This window comes from Artemia sp. Qi Xiang Cuo, chromosome 1, assembly GCF_049724085.1.
Source record: "Artemia sp. Qi Xiang Cuo chromosome 1, ASM4972408v1, whole genome shotgun sequence".
NCBI classification, from domain to species: Eukaryota; Metazoa; Arthropoda; class Branchiopoda; order Anostraca; family Artemiidae; genus Artemia; species Artemia sp. Qi Xiang Cuo.
Window position 1 is genome coordinate 80015605 of NC_142794.1, and position 19017 is coordinate 80034621.

The 19017-nt window shown below is 35.1% G+C and overlaps 1 protein-coding gene across 2 annotated transcripts; it reads right to left on the reverse strand.

The window, feature by feature from the left end:
- Positions 1–234: 234 nt before the first annotated feature.
- LOC148956778 (10 kDa heat shock protein, mitochondrial) lies at positions 235–17808 on the reverse strand. 2 transcript variants are annotated; one of them, XM_089087320.1, is made up of 4 exons: positions 17731–17808; positions 8324–8481; positions 5588–5749; positions 235–469 (listed from the first exon to the last, which is right to left on the reverse strand). In XM_089087320.1, the coding sequence occupies exons 2-4, from the start codon at positions 8474–8476 to the stop codon at positions 329–331; spliced, it is 456 nt and encodes a 151-aa protein (XP_088943446.1). In that variant the 5' UTR covers positions 8477–8481; positions 17731–17808; the 3' UTR covers positions 235–328. The 2 variants fall into 2 exon arrangements, with proteins under 2 accessions (XP_088943446.1, XP_088943449.1); XM_089087323.1 differs by lacking the exon at positions 17731–17808 and having other exon boundaries at positions 8324–8491.
- Between the last annotated feature and the right edge of the window lie 1209 nt (positions 17809–19017).

Here is a 19017-nt window from a genome sequence, read left to right on the forward strand (position 1 = left end):
TATTACAGCATAAAGGATAAATTTTGCATATTTTACAAACATTGTGTACAGTCCGATTGTTTTTCAATATTTTCATTCTCCATAGAATCAATATTCTACAGCGTAACGCCTATTGAACATAAACCACCTGATCTAAGCTAGGGCTAACTAAGGCACGTGAACTTGCAATCAAAATTGTGTCAGAACAATCTAGCCCAGAACAAAATTCTATATTTATTTTTTATAAAAAAATTATCTTGTGAAAAAACTTTTAATACAAAAGTAACATAACTGATACTACCACATAGAAATTTTAAACAACCATTTCAGATTTCTTTTTCTTTCTATTCTATGACTCTAGTTTTGCTAAGAGGTCATTTTTTTTAAACAGAAAATATTCCTTGTCTTCAACTTCTAATTTGGTTCCACCGTATTCTGGAAGTAGTACTTTATCACCGACTTTAACTGTCACTGGCGTATGTTGACCTTGCTGAAAAAAAACAAAACAAAAAACGATCAATGCTCGAATCCTATATTTTTAAGAAAGTGTCTGAAAGAGGCAAAAGTACATAATAGATTACTGAATAAATCAAAGGAAATTGACCAAAGCTAACCAATAGATTCACAACATGTGATTTACTTCATTATTTTTACATTTGAAAATAGGGGTACTGAGTGGGGAAAGAGAGGTGGAGCCTAAGAAGGGGGAATCAGGTTCTTTTCGCCAATCGTTATGTCAGACACGGTATCTATGTGTCTATTATACAAAAAAGCCTGTGTTTATCTGTCTATTTATCTATCCACCTAGACATCACAGCTAAACGGTTCAAGCTAAAAACGTAAACTTCCTGCAGGATAATCTTCAGTAACAAGTTTTCCACAACAGAAATACTGTCCTTTTTTGTGCTTAGACCAGGTAAAACCTTCTATGGGTGCACTTCCACTAAAATAACTGCTTAAGAGGCAAAGGATTTCTGAGATAAAATAAACCTGGTGGAAGGGACCAAAAACTTAAGAGCCTTGGCTAATAAGACTAAAGCAAAGGCAAATAGTCTCTGTGGGAGGTAAAGCTGGCATAACTTTCTCAGAATTCTATAAATATGATTCATTTTACTTGTTGATATATAGGCTATCGCCCATCCAAAGGCAAAACTAAGGCAGAGAAGCATTGGATCAAGTTTGAGACTTTCAATGAAAAATTTCACTGGAAGAGCTTGCAAGAAAATTATCCTATTTCTATGGTGAATTCATATTGCACTGTCCTTGCAATTTCCTTTCTGTAACGTTTCACATCTTTACTTACTTCTGATAATCCCAGCGATCAGTCATGCCATTGCTATTCTCTATTTTATTAGTTCCCTTACCTAGCTATTAAAGGGGGTGTTTTCTCCTTTTTTGAAAATCAGGCAAATTTTCTTTAAATTAAATTTTTTTAAAATTTACTAAAATTTATTATTTAAAATAAATTTTCTCACATTCGTGTTAATCTTCTACCTTTTTTCTCTCTAAAAAAAAAAAAAATCCGGCCCTATCAAGTGAACTTTACTGCTTTAAGCAGACTATAACCGCACTGGTGCGCTAGACGGCAGCGCCAAGGACCCTTGGTGATTAATTTGCTTTTAGCTATAATTTGTTTGCAGGAATCATTTTGTTTTGTTATGTGTTAAAGCAAATGATGATATCAATGACCAATCGTCATAATTAGTGCCTAATGTAGGCAATTTATTTATATGTTAAAAGTACAGAAAGATCACGGTTGCGTGTTAAATTTAACCCCCCCCCCCCCCTAAATATGTATGCTTCAAATAACAAATAATATAAGTAAACAGTTGTTAAATTTTGCAACTTAAATAACTTTCCCCATGGTCTGTTTAAGGTCATGATTCCTGTCCATCATCCCAAGTACCTAATAAAATAGATTTCCCGAGTGCACTGAGAGGGGGTTCCTACCCCCGGGGAGGACTTTAAGGTAGGGGGTTCCTACCTCGGGAACTTTAAGGTAGAAGATTAACACGAATGTGAGCAACCAGTGAGGGAGGGGAGAGTGTGTTTTAACTGATAATTGATTTAATTGTCTGGAGGGGAGGGGAGGCTTTTTTGTTCATAAAATCCCTTTTAAACAAGTTTAGCATTAGCCTTCTTTCAAAGACGTTTAATACAGACTCAGAGAGTAATCTATCCTGCCACATGGCTACTAATTGTCAAAGAAAGCCTCGTGATCATTATTCCTGACATCAACTCTTCTCCCTGATTTTTTTCTTCGTAATTTGTCATATCCTCCCCACATGTCATAGTCCCACATGCAGCATTTAGTATATAAAAAAACTTCTACATTCATATATTTTTAATACACATATTAGAGGGTTCGCCCCCTACTCAATACCTCACTCTTTACGCTAAAATTCGAATTTTGTTCCAATTCTTTAAGAATGACTTCTTAATCACAAAGGCCGTTAATTAGAATAAATAGCTCTTATGAAAGTACTAAAAAAAAACTTTAGCGTAAAGAGCGAGGTATTGACTAGGGGGTGAACCCAATCATATGCGCAATAATTTATGTTGGTTTTAAGTTTTGATATTGCTCCTTACTTTCAGTTGAAAAACTTGTTTTTTTTTATTTAATTTCTGATCCTTTTTTTTAAATAATGCTGGGAAATCCGGAACCCCTTCATAGCAATGTTCCTTCCCATGTGAAAACTTCCTCCGTGGAAAGATCCTCCCACGTAGTAAACAACCCCCCCCTCCACTACCCAGAAAAAATCCCCCCTAACAACGTCTGTATGCTTTCCAATAACCAATACTATGTGTAAACATTCGGCAAAGTTCATAACTTGCAGCCCTTCCCCCGGGGACTGTGGGGGATTAAGTCATCCTCAAAGACATTGTTATTATATTTTTCGACCATGCTGAACAAAATGGCTATCTCAAAAGTTTGATCGGGTGACGTTGGGAAAAAAATGAGCGCGGAAGGGGGCCTAGTTGCCCTCCGTTTTTTTTCTGGTCACTTAAAAATGGCACTAGAACTTTTAATTTCCGTTTGAATGAGCCCTCCTGCGATATTCTAGGACCACTGGGTCGATACAATCAACCCTAAGAAAAAAAAACACACATCCGTGATCTTTCTTCTGGCAAAAATACAAAATTCCACATTTTTGTAGATAGGAGCTTGAAAGCTCTACAGTAGGGTTCTCTGATACGCCGAATCTGATGGTATGATTTTCATTAAGGCTCTATGACTTTTAGGGGGTGCTTTCTCCTTTTTTTCGAAAATCAAGCAAATTTTCTATAGCTTAAATTTATTAAAATTTACTAAAATATATTATTTAAAATAAACTTTCTCAGATTCGTGTTAATCCTCTACCTTAGAGGGGGTATTTTCTCCTTGTTTCGAAAATCAGGCGAATTTTCTATAACTTAAATTTATTAAAATTTACTAAAATTAATTATTTAAAATAAATTTTCTCACATTCGTGTTAATCTTCTACCTTAAAGGGGGTTTTTTCTCCTTTTTTCAAAAATCAGGCAAATTTTCTATAACTTAAATTTATTAAAATTTATTATTTAAAATAAATTTTCTCACATTCGTGTTAATCTTCTACCTTAAAGGGGGTGTTTTCTCCTTTTTTGAAAATCAGGCAATATTTCTATAACTTAAATTTATTAAAATTTACTAAAATTATTTAAAATAAATTTTCTCACATTCGTGTTAATCTTCTACCTTAAAGGAGGTGTTTTCTCCTTTTTTCAAAAATCAGGCAAATTTTCTATAACTTAAATTTATTAAAATTTACTAAAATTATTTAAAATAAATTTTCTCACATTCGTGTGAATCTTCTACCTTGAAGGGGGTGTTTTCTCCTTTTTTGAAAATCAGGCAAATTATCTATAACTTAAATTTTTAAAATTTACTAAAATTTATTATTTAAAGTAAATTTTCTCACATTCGTGTTAATCTTCTAGCTTCTTTCTCTATAAAAAAAAAAAAAAAAAAAAAAAAAAAAAAAAAAATCCGGCCCTATAAAGTGGACTTTACTGCTTTAAGCAGACGGTAACCGCACCGGTGCGCTAGACGACAGTGTCAAAGACGCTTGGTGATTAATTTGCTTTTAGCTATAATTTGTGTGCAGGAATCATTTTGTTTTGTTATGTGTTAAAGCAAATGATGATATCAATGACCAGTCGTAATAATTAAATTGCCTAATGTAGGTAATTTATTTATATGTTAAAGGTACTGAAAGATCACGATTGCATGTTAAATTTAACCCCCCCCCCCCCAAACATGTATTCTTCCAATAACAAATACTATACGTAAACAGTTGTTAAATTTTGCAACTTAAATACCTTTCCCCATGGGCTGTTTAAGGTCATGATTTATTTTCATCAACCCATGTACCTAATAAAATAGATTTCCCGAGTGCGTAAGAGGGGGTTCCTACCCCCGGGGAGGACAGGTAGGAGGTTCCTACCTCGGGAACTTTAAGGTAGAAGATTCAAACGAATGTGAGCAACCAGTGAGGGAGGGGAGAGTGTGTTTTAACTGACAACTGATTAAATTTTCTGGAGGAGGGGAGGAGGAGGCTTTTTTGTGCATAAAATTCCTTTTAAACAAGTTTAGCATTAACCCTTTTTCAAAGACGTTTAATACAGACTCAGAGAGTAATCTATCCTGCCACATGGCTACTAATTGTCAAAGAAAGTCCTGTGATCATTATTCCTGACATCAACTCTTCTCCCTTATTTTTTTTCTTCTTAATTTTTCATTTCCCCCCCCCTCCGATAAACTTGAAAGTCGAGGAAAGCGATATATCGTTCTGTATTTAGACCAAACCCTTACAACCACAACCATAGAAGATTAACACGAATATGAGCAACCAGTGAGGAAGAAGAGTGTGTTTTAACTGACATATGATTAAATTTTCTGGAGGAGGGGAGGGGGAGGCTCTTTGTGCATAAAATCCCTTTTAAACAGGTTTAGCATTAGCCCTCTTTCAAAGACGTTTAATACAGATTCAGAGAGTAATCTATCCTGCCACATGGCCACTAATTCTCAAAGTAAGCCTCGTGATCATTATTCCTGACATCAACTCTTCTCCCTTATTTTTTTCTTCGTAATTTGTCATATCCCCCCCCACATGGCATAGTCCCATATGCAGCATTTAGTTTATATAAAAACTTCTATATTCATATATTTTTAATACGCATATTAGGGGGTTCGCCCCCTAGTCAATACCTCACTCTTTACGCTAAAGTTCGAATTTTGCTCCAATTTTTTTAAAAATGACTTGTTAATCACAAAGGCCGTTAATGCAAGCTAAAAAGCTTCTTTTTTCACTCATAGGAAAACAAAAGAATGGCATATTCTTAACTGGATTGTTAAAAAGCAGTTTTTATTAATAAATGATAGAACATTATTACTGAAAACAAGAAAATATTTTTTTTCTGATCAAACTAAAAAAAAAAAACGGTAGAAAACAACATTTTCTTTGATATTCTACATAGAATTTACTGAATTGTTTTTACGCCATAAGTGAATGTATGATGATTCTTTATTTAAACAGAGAATTTTAAGTTAATTGAGGTTCAAACGACTAAAGATATCTGCACTTACGTTATTTCTCGCACCTGGGCCAACTGCTACAACTGTGGCTTGTAGAACCTTTTGCTGTGCCTTCTCAGGAATCACAATACCACCCCTGGTCTTGGTAATAGCTTCTGCTTTTTCGACCAAAACACGGTCAAAGAGAGGAACAAGACGCTTCAATACCCCAGACTGAATAAATATGTCATAATAAGTAACAAAACAAATGCAAACTGTAACTACTATACTGTCAGTGGATTATGAAAAACAATTTCTCTTAAAAAAAACCTCTCAATGAGTTGGCTAAAAAAACACTAAAATTGGCATCACAAAGCTAAAATGTTTGACCCTTAAAAACAGTATAGCCTATTTAGAAAAGTACCACTAAAAATAAAGGCGAGTAACCCTCCATCGACGACCTTAATAACGTAGTTGTGTATAGTTCTTATCATATTTGCTGTGGTTCACATTTTTATCAGTCTTGTTGAATTTTAGCGCGATCTATAATACATTTATTCATTCATGTATCTTGCATGTTTACATTCAGCTTGATATTTGTTTACATTCTTCTTGATTATAACTAGTTTTTTAGACTCCTCGATATTTTTTAAATGCAGATATGCGGCCGTTGCTATCTGCCAGCAATTTATGTGTGCTGTGACGGTTTATATTCCTTTGACCAACAAGCATTAAATAATTATATAATAACAGATACAAACCAGTGCTCATCCACGGATCAACAGTCACATGAATAAACAAATTTTTGCTAATTATGGAAATATACAGTGGTTTGGGTTTTCAAAAAACCTATAGAAATCATAATTTTTCTCAAGTCTTGGTAGTAATGCATAATAACTTGGAGTTAATAGGAGAAAAGTTTCCATCTTCTGCCCCCCAGGACTACAAATTATGATAATTTGCAATAATTGATAGCACATTTATGATAATCAAACAGTTCGTGGTAACAAACTGTAAGTAAAGAGCGACCCGGCTCAATGGTGACCGAAACTCTAGAAAACGGTTTTTTGATACCAATAGATACATCAAAAGAATCAGATTTTAATGTTGATTTCAAATATCAAATAAGTTTCATCAAGAGTAGAAAAGGGGGTGCCAGTCCCACGGGGAGTGATGTCACAGTCAGATAATTTATGCATGTTTCTGTTCTATTTGATGTTTTTTTTTCGTGTTCTGTTCTGTTTGATGGTTATTTGATGTTTTTTTTCATGGTTCTGTTCTGTTTGTTGATGGTTGATGATTTGATGTTCTTTTTCATTTTCTGTTCTGTTTGATGGTTATTTGATGTTGTTTCTGGTCTCTATGTTGCCGGTTGTTTGATGATTATGAGTATTGGTCAATTTGTTTGTTGTTTTTTTGGATGTAGACATGAGTTCAATAACAACTTGGATGTAGACGTAACTTCAAGTTCAACAACAATTTTGGATGTAGACATAAGTTCAACAACAATTGCTGGATATTTTCCTGGATGTAGACATAAGTCCAACAACAATTGCTGGATGTTTCTTGGATGTAGACATAAGTTCAACAACAATTGCTGGATAATTGATTTGCATAATCTGACGGGGAATTCTAATGTATCATGAGGGGATTAAGAAACTAAAAGGCTTCGTTTTCTTTAGCGTCAGAGATAAATTGATATTCTTTCGAAACCTTAATAGTGTAACTAGGAACACCTTAGATATATTTTCAGAAAATCAAACGAGATACAAGACAGATTGAATATATTTTACGGGGGAAACGGTTTCCTGGGAATTTCAAATGTGACAGCACAGGGATGCGAAAACAAAGGAACAAGCAGAAATTACGTTAAGGGGATTATTTGGGCGAAACATATTAATCAACATTTTAGGGATTTTTTTGGGTGAAACAGTTTGAGACATTTTAGAGGATGACTTGGGGTGAAACTCTGCGGTCGTTATAAAACACAAGTTCCATTTGAACAGTGTTGTAAGGTCCCTTACCCCAACCCCCAGGGCCCCCCTCCAAACAACTTTTTGCCCCCTCCCCCATTTTTGCGCTCTTGAGACACAGAAGGGCCCCCCTCCCCCTAACGTTTTTAGCGTAAAGAGCGAGGCATGGAGGAGGGGACAGCACCTTTCACATACAGAATAATTTCCGTATATGATGTGCTTGTCAATTAGGGTTACATAAAAAAGAGCTTGGCACACTTAAATTGAAACTGGCACAAATCTATCTTTACAAAATATAAATAAATGTCCAGAAACTAGGTCAGTAGATTACAACAATTTTTAATCCATATAAAAATATTTTGAAAGAATTGTCACACAATTAACACTGGACACTGAATTAATTTAAGATCCTAATGAGTTTCAAGTTGATAAAATCCAGTAAAGGTGTTAACACTTTTACCCAAACACCCCTAATGTGCAAATACATAGCCCAAATTATATATTTCCCATTTATTCTGTCACCTCTCTTTGTCTTTTCTTAAGCTAAGTTGAAAGAAACAAGCAAAAGAAACTGGCTTACAGTGTGTCAATACATGAACAACTTGAGTGGTAGGGAGTACATCATACAAGTACCCAAATGGCTTTTATTAATCAGTTATCTTGTTTTTTGTCTAGTTTTGTCCAAGACAGGGGTAGAGGAATGTAACAATCATGCATAAGAAAAAATAATATTTTATGAATTTCTAAATTATTTGAAAGAGCATTGAATAGTACGTGTTTCTTTGAGCTGGTAAATTAATTAAATACAAAAGTTTCTTCAACTGAAAATAATTACCTTAAATTGCAGCCAGGAGCAAGCTAAGGATTTCTCCTTGTAGAGCTCCAGAATGATGACTATTTGTATGCAAGGATCACTGGTGACCAGGTGCTGCTCCATCTTAGGTAGCATCCCAATTGAATTTACACTTCCTGGAGGACCACTCAGCATCTAGCCTTTGTGTAAAAACATCAATGGATTAAGCAGTAATTCTTTCATCTGCTTGACAAGTTTCAGGTGATGACCTCTAGTTCTTGAATTGGTACTAACAGTAGGGAATAAGGCTGGGAGACTATTAGCCCTCAATAAGTTAAAGGCTAAAATGGCATCCCCTTTATTTGTCCTATATACAAGTGTAGGGAGATTTAGCTTTTATAGTCTCTCAGGATAGGAAAGCTCTTGCATGCCAGATGTCACTTTAGTGGCATGTCTCTGCACATCTTCAAGAACTTTTTTTTTATCCTTTTTAAAATATGGAGAGGCATGTGACATTCCAATTTCAAGCTTAGGACACACAAGTCCCTTATAAAGAAGACTGATGACTTTAGAAGAACAAGTGGAAATGGTACACTAATCAAACCCAAGGTTGAACTAGCCCCTGCAACAGACCTCTTAGCATGTGTGCTGAATTTAATTCATTGTCAATAGTTATACTAAAATCTTGCGCATTTTTTAGAGAGGAGAGTAGAGTACTAAAGAGAAAAAAGAGTAACATGGATTCAGTTTACCAAAGTAAATGGTATGGTACTTGGCAACATTGATATTAAGAAGCCAGGTATCAGCCCATTGACCCCGCTGTTGAGTATTATTTTGTACCAGGGCATGATCTTCACAGGACAAAGCTGGTCCAAGAAGCTTCAGGTCATCTGCATAAAGAGCTGATTTACTGCTGATAATGGAAGGAGCGTCATTGATGAAAATATTAAATAGTAGAGGACCCAAGACATTTCCCTGAGGAACTCCACTCAGAACACACGTTGAGGAAGAAAGAATACGATCTCCAGAGTCATCAAACAAGCAAAAATAAGGCAAATAAGGAAAATCAAGGATCCAGAACAGGGATTTCTCTTTGAGCTTCACTGTGCATAATTTGATTGCAAGTTGATTGTGACACACTTTGTCAAAAGCTTTAGAAAAGTCAAGCAGAATCAATTCAGCAGGCACCCCAATATCAAGCAACTTGCGAGGTGTGATCATATGATTCAAGGAGATTGGTGTCAACAGATCTTCCAGAACGAAAGCCATGTTGTGAACTGTGTAAAACTTTGTTTGCTTCAAGGTGTTTAACAACTGCAGAATTGATTATTCTTTCAAGAGCCTTAACAACTGTTGACGTCATGCTGATGGGTCAGTCATTTTCAGCAAGGTCCTTTCTACCTTTTTTAAAAATAGGAATAATATGTGCAGTTTTCAAATCCTGAGGTAGTCTAGAAAGATTTAATGATAATTTCAACAGCAGGGAAAGAGGTTGACACAAAACTATACAACATTCATGTAGGATAGTGGGTGAATGCTGTCTGGACCAGCAGATTTATTCAGTTAATGACCAACATTTATAGTAAGCAACAATTAAACTTTAACAAACAGAAATTATTCTGTAGCATATACGAAAGGGGCTGCCCCTTCCTCAACACCTTCCTCTTTATGCTGAAGTTTGAATCTTTGTCCAACTCTACTTTTTGAAGTAATAAATACTTTGTTTGTGGGTATCATGCACGGAATTGAGAAAGATTGTGATTTGGAAGCCATAGAAGGAAAATATTTGGGGATTTGTGATTTCAAGCGGCTTGGACAATCTTCCGTGGTGAAAATAAATTTTGATTCAGAATCTCTTATGAAGTATTATTTGTGCCATGGTTTAAACATAAATTATGAGCATTTTCGGATTACTGCTAACAGGAAGCTCCCGAGGAGATGTCACCATTGCCAGAGTATGTCCCACAATACTAAGAAGTGCAAATCAAGTGCTATGAAATGCGCGTGCTGTTCGGGCGACCACAAACACTCCAGAGACAAGCCTTGCTCTCTGTTCAGGTTCAGTGTGCGAATTGTGGCTCAAAAGACCATCCGTCTTTCAGTTTCTGTTGTCCTCAGATTTGTAAGCATATAAATGCAAAGTAAAAATTTACCTGATCGATTGCTTGTTCCCGTAGTGTCTTTTAATTCGAACGGAGTTTTTGGTAAAACTGAAGTGTTAAGGCTGCTTTTGCTGACTAATGGAATACTATGTTTACAGGAACATAACCTCCTTGATTTTGCTTTGCCATTTTTGGATACGTTTCTTCCTGGTTATAAACATTATTTGATTCCTGCTATACCTACTGGGGGACACCCGTCAGGAGGGCTAGTTACTCTTATACCCAATACATTTGATTCTCGTCCGATATTTTATAATAATTATTTTATTGCATGCCGTATTTCTGAGTGTATCTTGATTAATTGTTATTTTCCAACTGATTACCGGAATGACCTGTCTGATTATTTATTCCAAGACGCATGTGGTAAACTGAGTGCTTTTGTAAAAAGTGCTCAGCTAATTATGATATTTGTATAGTGGGTGATCTGAACTGCAATCTGCTCAATTCAAGTTGTGTGCGTTCTTCTCTTTTCCTTTCTTCACTACCAAATCTGTCAATCGTAAATAAAACGGATACTTTTACTTGTTTTCATAATACCAGGTCAACTAGTAATCTTGATCACGTTCTTGTTCTTACTTCTAGTTCGGTTTCTGGTTTGATTGAAGTGGTTGTAGATTTCCCAATTAGTGATCATAGACCTTTAAAGTTTTTGCCTTCACTTGTAGGAATTCCTCAGCAAAGAAATGAAAGGAAAAATCAACCTTGGAGAACTAAGTTGATTTGGGATCAAAATCTTGTTGATTCTTATAGGGTGTCTGTAAATTCTGAAGTTTCAAAAGCTATAGTACCTGATTATTCCAGTCTTAAACCTGCAGAGTTTACATTATTAGATGTAGATTGTACATTTAATCAGCTTGTCCATTGCCTTAAATTTAGTGCAGGTCTAGTTTTTGAGAAGAAAATATATAAAGTAGGAACTGAGATACCTTGTTGGTCTAATAACGCAGATTTGGTAGCGGCGAACAATTTAGCTAAGCTTAATTATCTCTGTTGGCAAGACATTGGTAAGCCCCCAGATCACCCTGCAATTTTTGAGATGAAAGCAAGTAAGGCGGCATTCCAAAGAGAATTCTAGCAGCATAAAGATAATCTGATAAAAATTACTTCAGACAAAGTTGATGATGATCAGCAGTCATTGTGGCGAACTTTAAAAAATAGGAAAAGAGCTGCTTCCAATAAAATCTCTCATAAAGCCCCAACAAAGAAAATGTGGGTGGACCGTTTTTCTAATGTAATGTCTATGTAATGATAATCCTGAAGAGGTCTGAGAGCTTGATGAACTTCTTTCTCATCAAGATCCTCGGTTTGTTCTAACTAGTTATGATCTGAGTGTAGCTATGAAGAGTCTTAAAAGTAAAAGTGCTCAGGACCATGATGAAATTTTTTCCATCATCTGAAACTTGCTCCAGCTTAATTTTTTGCTAAACTTATGATCTAATTCTTTTCTTAATCTGATTCTGTGTTTTTTTAATCTGATTCTTTTGTCTGGGCAAGTGCCAACTTCTTTTAAAACAGGGATAATTACGCTGGTTCCAAAACATGGAAAAAGCAAGTACCAGACATGCAATTCTTTTTGGCCTATTACTAAAAGCTTGAGATTAAGTAAGATGTTTGAACTTAGTGTTAAATCTCTTTGTTTTGCTTGATTTTGGTTCAAATCATTTAGGGTCCACTAGGGGTATGGGTTATGATCACGCACATACTACTTTTTTTCAAATTTTAAATTCTTCATGGCTTAAAGGAGACCTGTTATATTGTTTATTAATAGGTATTAAAGGAGCTTTCGATAATCTTTCTCATGCATCTGCTCTACTTAGCTTACTAAAATATGGTTTACCCAAAAACCTGGTTAATGTTCTTTGTTTGTGGTATTCTGGACTTAAAGTTCGAGTTACATAGGGATCTATAATTTCTGCTGATGAAGTAGTATTTAGGAGTGGGGTTAGACAGGGTGGGATATTATTGTTGTCTATTTTCAATTTGTGTCTAAAAGATTGTTTTGCTTCATTAAAAACCTCTCTGATTTACTTAGCAGTTGAAATTAGTTATTTGGCTTATGATGATGACATTATTTTACTTAGTTGGTCAAAGAATGTGTTGATTGAAAATTTTAAGATTTTAGCAAATGAGTTGAAGAAAAAAGGACTTGAAATTAACCTTGCAAAATGCCAGTATTTTGATATTAATGACCCTCTTGATAAAAAAAAAAAAAAAAATTTTATCAATAAAAATTTTTATTTTTTAATTTTTGTTATCCCCTCTTGAAAAAAATAGTATATTTTTTTAGTAATCACAAAATACTGGCATTTTGCAAGGTTAATTTCAAGTCCTTTTTTCTTCAACTCATTTGCTAAAATCTTAAAATTTTCAATCAACACATTCTTTGACCAACTAAGTCAAAAATTGAAAATACTCTTGGCTCTCCTCCTCTTGATTGCGGTAATGATTGGATTTTTCATGCTTTGAACTCGGTGATATACCTAGGTGTCCCATATTCTTCTGTAAAAACACTATCACTTCTTTTAGTAATAAGCCATCTGGAAGTTAAGATAAGAAAGACGTTTGGTTCCCTTGTTCATCTGCAGGGTAATATGAAAAGGAATATATTAGTTAGACTGTATCAGTCAATGGTTCTACCTTTGATTAGCTTCCCAGTGGTGATTTTAAAAACTTTTTCATCTTCTACTTCATCTCAAATTTAAATTGTGTATTTTAGATATCTTATATTTCTACTAGGTTTTCTGCTAAGTGCTCATAATACTTCTTTAAAATATATGTATGGAATAAAGGACCCTAGTGAATTTACATAAAAAGGCAACATTCTGTTCAGCCGCAAGTGAATTGTCCCAAGAAGAAGGATATGAATTTATCCTGGGAAAAAAAGAAAAAGTCAAAGATTGGGATACATTTACAACCCAGTCCTGAGGGAAGAGGGGCTAATAATCTGTTGTTCAGGATGCGCACCTCAATTTACTACAGTTGATTGACCCGCTTGATGTAATAAAGATTAAGTGTGAGCTTTTAGTTCAAAAGACTCAAAATTATCTTGAATATAGAAATTTATTCCCGTTTTTTGAAAAAATCTAACCAATGTTAACCAATTGACATAGATGGTTGTATTAATTGGTAGTTCTGGTCTTGGTAATTGTAAGTTGTGTCTTTATATTTATATTTATTGATTGTCCTCATAGTGTATTCTGAGGGAAAATAAAAGTATTATTATTATTATTTGAAGTACCTATCTCCACTCCCTCTAGAGGGTCATGACCTTTGATGACCTTCAAATCTGTGTTATAAAAGTAAAACCTTGCAAAATAGATCTTCTACTTAAATGAAGTACAACAAAATTGGGTACTTGTGTAGAATGCAATAGTCATGCAAGAATTATATTGAAGATCAGATAGGCATTTTACAGGGTAATGCCCAGACCCTGTACAAACAAAGGGTTTCTCACTCTGGGAACTATACTTAAACTTTAGTTTTTTGACATTTAGGGAGAATAAAAGGTACCTAGGTTGAATTAGGTTAGGTTAAACATTTAATATATGCTATGCTTTACCCCCCCCCCCAATGTGCAAACATATAGCCCAAATTTGTTTCTGAACTATTATATTTTCATCCCATTTCATTTTATTTCATTAGCATTAACAAAACTTCACTTATTGTGTAACAAGCCTACTGGATTCTACACAAGTACCCAAAATTGTTTTCAGCTTCACAACTTGGCTCAATCCAAAGTTATAAGGTTTTAAGGATATGCAAATACATTTCGTAAATGATGAAAAAAAAATATTGATATGGCTTAAAATTCTACTCAAATAACAGGAATTACATTTTCAGAATTAAAGCCAGAGAATAAGAAAATAACTGAAAATTAAGGAAAAATTTTGTTTTGTCCAAATTTCAATAGATATAGGCCTAGACCTTTCATGTAGGCAAATTTCAGGACCCTCTAGAGTGAGAAGGAGTGGATGTAGGTACTTCAAAATACCTTCCCAGGAACAATGGCAATACTAGCCAACATGTTTAGGGGGGGGGGAGCAAGAGATTTTACTGACAGGCTGGTCATTTTAATGACTGTTTTTGTCAATAATTAGCATAATGTCCATTTTGAACACAATACATAAAATCACTGCACAAGTTAGAAAACCACAGCATTTACCAACCAAGATTTAGATTTTGGTACATATCGTTTCCTATCAGAAAGAACACAATCCGTCAGGGTCTATGATTCTCAAGGTGTTCCTCATTTATTGTCATCCATAACTGTGTTAAGTGGCGTCCCCCAGGGGACCATCCTTGGACTGAGTCTCTTCAATTTTTATATTAATGATGCACCAAACCTTCTCTCAAACCTCCTCACACTTTATGCTGATGACTCAAAACTTGTTGGCAAAGCTGCTATACCATCTGATCTCCAATCTATACAAACAGAACTTGATATTCTTGGAAGCTGGGCTGATCAATGGCTCCTCTCCTTTAATGCTGAAAAATGCCATGTTATTCATTTTGGCAAACATAATCCACATCAGCAGTACCATCTCCAAGGTAACCACCTCTCTGCAGTTACTGAAGAAAGAGATCTTGGAGTCATTGCTGATCATTGGCTGAGTTTCAGTACCCATGCAAAATCTGTATCTTCTTCTGCCTTCCAATCCCTTGGACTTATTATAAGAACTATCTCTAGCCAACGTCTTAAAGTATTTATGAAGCTCTACAAGGCACTGGTTTGTCCATGCCTTGAGAATGGTGTCCCCCTATTTCAAGACGGACAGGGAAATACTAGAAAAAGTACAGAGAAGAGCAACTAAGATGGATGATGGCCTCAAACAAGTGCCATACAAAGAGTATTTGCGTCATCTGAAGCTCCCTACTTTCACATACCAGAGGAAGCGAGGCAACATGATTCTAACCCACAAAGTCATTTCAAAAAATACTCTTCCTGGTCTCCTTGCTCCCCCAGAATGCCTTGTGACAAGAGGACATTCAATGAAAATTTTCAAGAAGCACTCTTCTATCCGAGAGAGAAGCCATTTCTTCAGCCAACAAATAACCAACTTGTGGAATCAGCTCTCTGAAGACACGTTGTCTGAAGACTTGACAATTGCCTTCAAGCAAAGACTTGACAAAGATTGGCAACAGCAGGAGTTCCTCTACACCTGGGAAGCTGCTGAGTCTACAACCCAAATGTAGCAAGCGAATCAAGACAAACAAAAAATTAGATGTCATCACAGAGCATTACAAGGATGGAAAATCCTTAAATTTGCTCCAAGCTGCAATTAAAGTAATAACACACAGGTTTTTAAAGGTCAGGATCCTTTAGAGGGAAAAGGAGTGGAGATAGGTACTTCAAAGTACCTTCCCAGGACATACTTTGGTAAATATTTACCAAATCATATTATTGAGTTAGTCTACAACTAAAGTGAATATACCACTCAATGCCTTTTTTTATGCTCTTTACAAATATAATGATCATTTTTGTCGGAAATGAATTTTAGCCCCCACCCCCTATATATAACAATTCAGGGTATATATTCACACATTAGGGGGGGAAGTTTAAACTTACCTCTAATTTACAGTATAAATAAAATTACCCCCTCCCCCCTAATGTGCAAAAATATACCCTGAATTGGGATATATAGGAGTGGGGGCTAAAAGTCATTTCTGGCAAAAATGATTAGCTATCATATTTTTAAAGAGCAAAAAAAGGGCATAGAGCGGTATATTGACTTTAGTCATAACTCAATAATGTGATTTGGTAAATATTTACCCATACTTTAGCTTGTAGACCCATTCCTGAAAGTTTTATTTTCCCAACCTAACCCCTTTCCAAGATAGCCACAAGTAGTTGAAGTAGAACTTTACTGGGGACAGCCATTGTCATGTCCACTCATTGGGGACAGCCCGCTCACTTAATATCTCTCTATAATCTTACAGCAGGCTAGCCCGGTTTTCAGCCATGGTGAGCCCTGCAGTACCCTTTTCATTCCTATCCACCACCAGTTATTTGTAGCGCTTAAATAAAGTGATGTACTTAATGGATTGATAGAACAATTTTACAATATTTTATAGCATATTTGTTTAGATTTTTTATTGTTTCCTTCTGAGGAAAAGTAATTCAGCATTAACAATGCTACTTGTAGCTTAGCCTACAACTATTTAATCACACAGAAACTCATGCAATAAACATACCGTATAGGCTAGGCCTAAAATAAATAATAGGGTCAATACCTATTCATTGATGAAATTAGGCATAGACAAGTTTTCATAGGCTATTTAGTCTAACAGTCAATATATACGAAATCATATTATTGAGTTAGGACTAAAGTGAATAGACCATTTGATGCCTTTTTGGTAAAATTCTACTTTAGCTACTTTTGAGTATCTTGGAAAGGGGTTAGGTTAAGAAAATGAAACTTTCAGGGATGGGTCTACAGGCTAAAGTATGGCCCAGGAAGATATTTTGAAGTATCCACCTCCACTCCTTCTCCCTCTAGAGGGTCCTGACCTTTAAAAATCTGTGTGTTATAAAAGTGAAACCTTGCAAAATAGATCTTCTGCTTAAATAAAGTACAACAAAATTGTTTTCAGCTTCACAACTTTGCTCAGTCCCAATTTATAAGGTTTTAAAAAAATGCAAATACATTTCCTTAATTTTGGAAATAAACTATTTATATGTCTTAAAATTCTGCTCAAATAACTGAAATTGCATTTTCAGAACAAAAGCCAGAGTAAAAGAAACTGATAGGCCCTAACTGAAAATTAAGGTAAAATGTTGTTTTGTCAAAATTTCAATAGGTATAGATCTGTCATGTAGGTAAATTTCAGGACCCTCTAGAGAGAAAAGGAGTGGAGGTAGGCACTTCAAAATACCTTCCCGGGACATAGGCTACTCCCAAGATAGCCAAAAGTAGCTTAAGTAGAATTTTACCGCCTTTTTTTATGCTGATTACGAATATAATAAGCATTTCTATCTGAAATGAATTTCAGCCCCCCCCCTATATAGGCCTAGCCTATGCCAATTCAGGGTTAGGTATAGCCTATATAGGGGGGGGGGGCTGAAATTCATTTCTGATAGAAATGCTTATTACATTTGTAATCAGCATAAAAAAAGGCATCAAATGGTGTATTCACTTTAGTCCTAACTCAATAATATGATTTCGTATAGCCTATTGACCAGTCTAACTTCAGTGGCATCATTTAGCGACTAGCTAGCCTACAGGAAAAAAATTCATGAATAAATCAGTGCTATCTACATAGGTCTAGACTATTGTGTGCAGAACTCACCATTTTGAAAATTGCTTAAAATTTCTAACAGAGTCAATTCTGTGCCAAACTGGATGTGAATGCCTACTATCTATTGATTGATCCAACACAACTGCAATCGGAGAAAAAAAAATCAGCTGGGAAACTGCTTTTCAGTCCGCGTGGTTTTCTTCTAGAAATTTCCAGCACCAGTGTTATGTAAAAATATTTCTCTATTTTCAGTATCATCATTTTTTAACAGTTTACATATTGGGTTTGTGCTTATAGGTTACCAGCTTAGGTGTGTAATTCTACATGTAGGATATTAGTCCTATTTAAAATAATTGGCGCTGGCAGAAAAGCTAGGCTTTAAGTGAAGTTTGCTGACTTAATTTTCAGAAACTGTTTTATATTCAACAACCCAATTTGAATGCTACAGGTAGACTAGATCCTAGGCTATGAGTTTTAAAAAAATTCTTTTTAGAGTCTTGTCCTCTCAGTAAGCTTGTAGGTTGGTAAAGTTCTACGAAATCATATTATTGAGTTAGGACTAAAGTGAATACACCATTCTATGCATTTTTTTATGCTGATTACGAATATAATAAGCATTTCTATTGTAAATTAATTTCAGCCCCCCCTCTATATAGGCTACACCTAACCCTGAATTGGCATATATAAGGGGGGGGGGCTGAAATACATTTCCGATAGAAATTCTTATTATATTCCTAATCAGCATAAAAAAGGCATCGAATGGTGTAGGCCTATTCACTTCAGTCCTAACTCAATAATATGATTTTGTAGAACTTTACCTGTAGGTTTGGCAGTAGGCTAAGTATTTCACAGTTTATGTTATTGACTTACAATAAAGTAAATAGGCTATAGGCCACCACTTTAGGCCTAGGCCCTATGCCTTTTTTTATGTGGACATCCATAACATGGCTAATATGGGAGTAAAGTTCATTTGTGATGCAAATGGATGTTATATTTAGATTGAGGATGCAATTCTAGGTATATATTTGCATATTAGGGGGTGGGGGTATATATTCTGTGAATATAGTAGGTTCTAAGAAATTAATAAATTTCTTAGAGAAACTGGAAAAAAAAGGAAAGGAGTGAATATAAAGGCTCTCCCCCTGTATAACGTGTTAACTAGGATTATTCTGCATATTATGGAGTAAAAATTGTTTTCTTATTATGTTTCCTTATGTCCAGCTGGACTCCTAGGCTTAAAATACTGGTTGTCTGGTTGGCTAATTTAAAGATTTGTTTATATATACACTGTCTAATTAGCCATCTGGTGGTATCCCTTTTATGCTCTTCCAAATATAG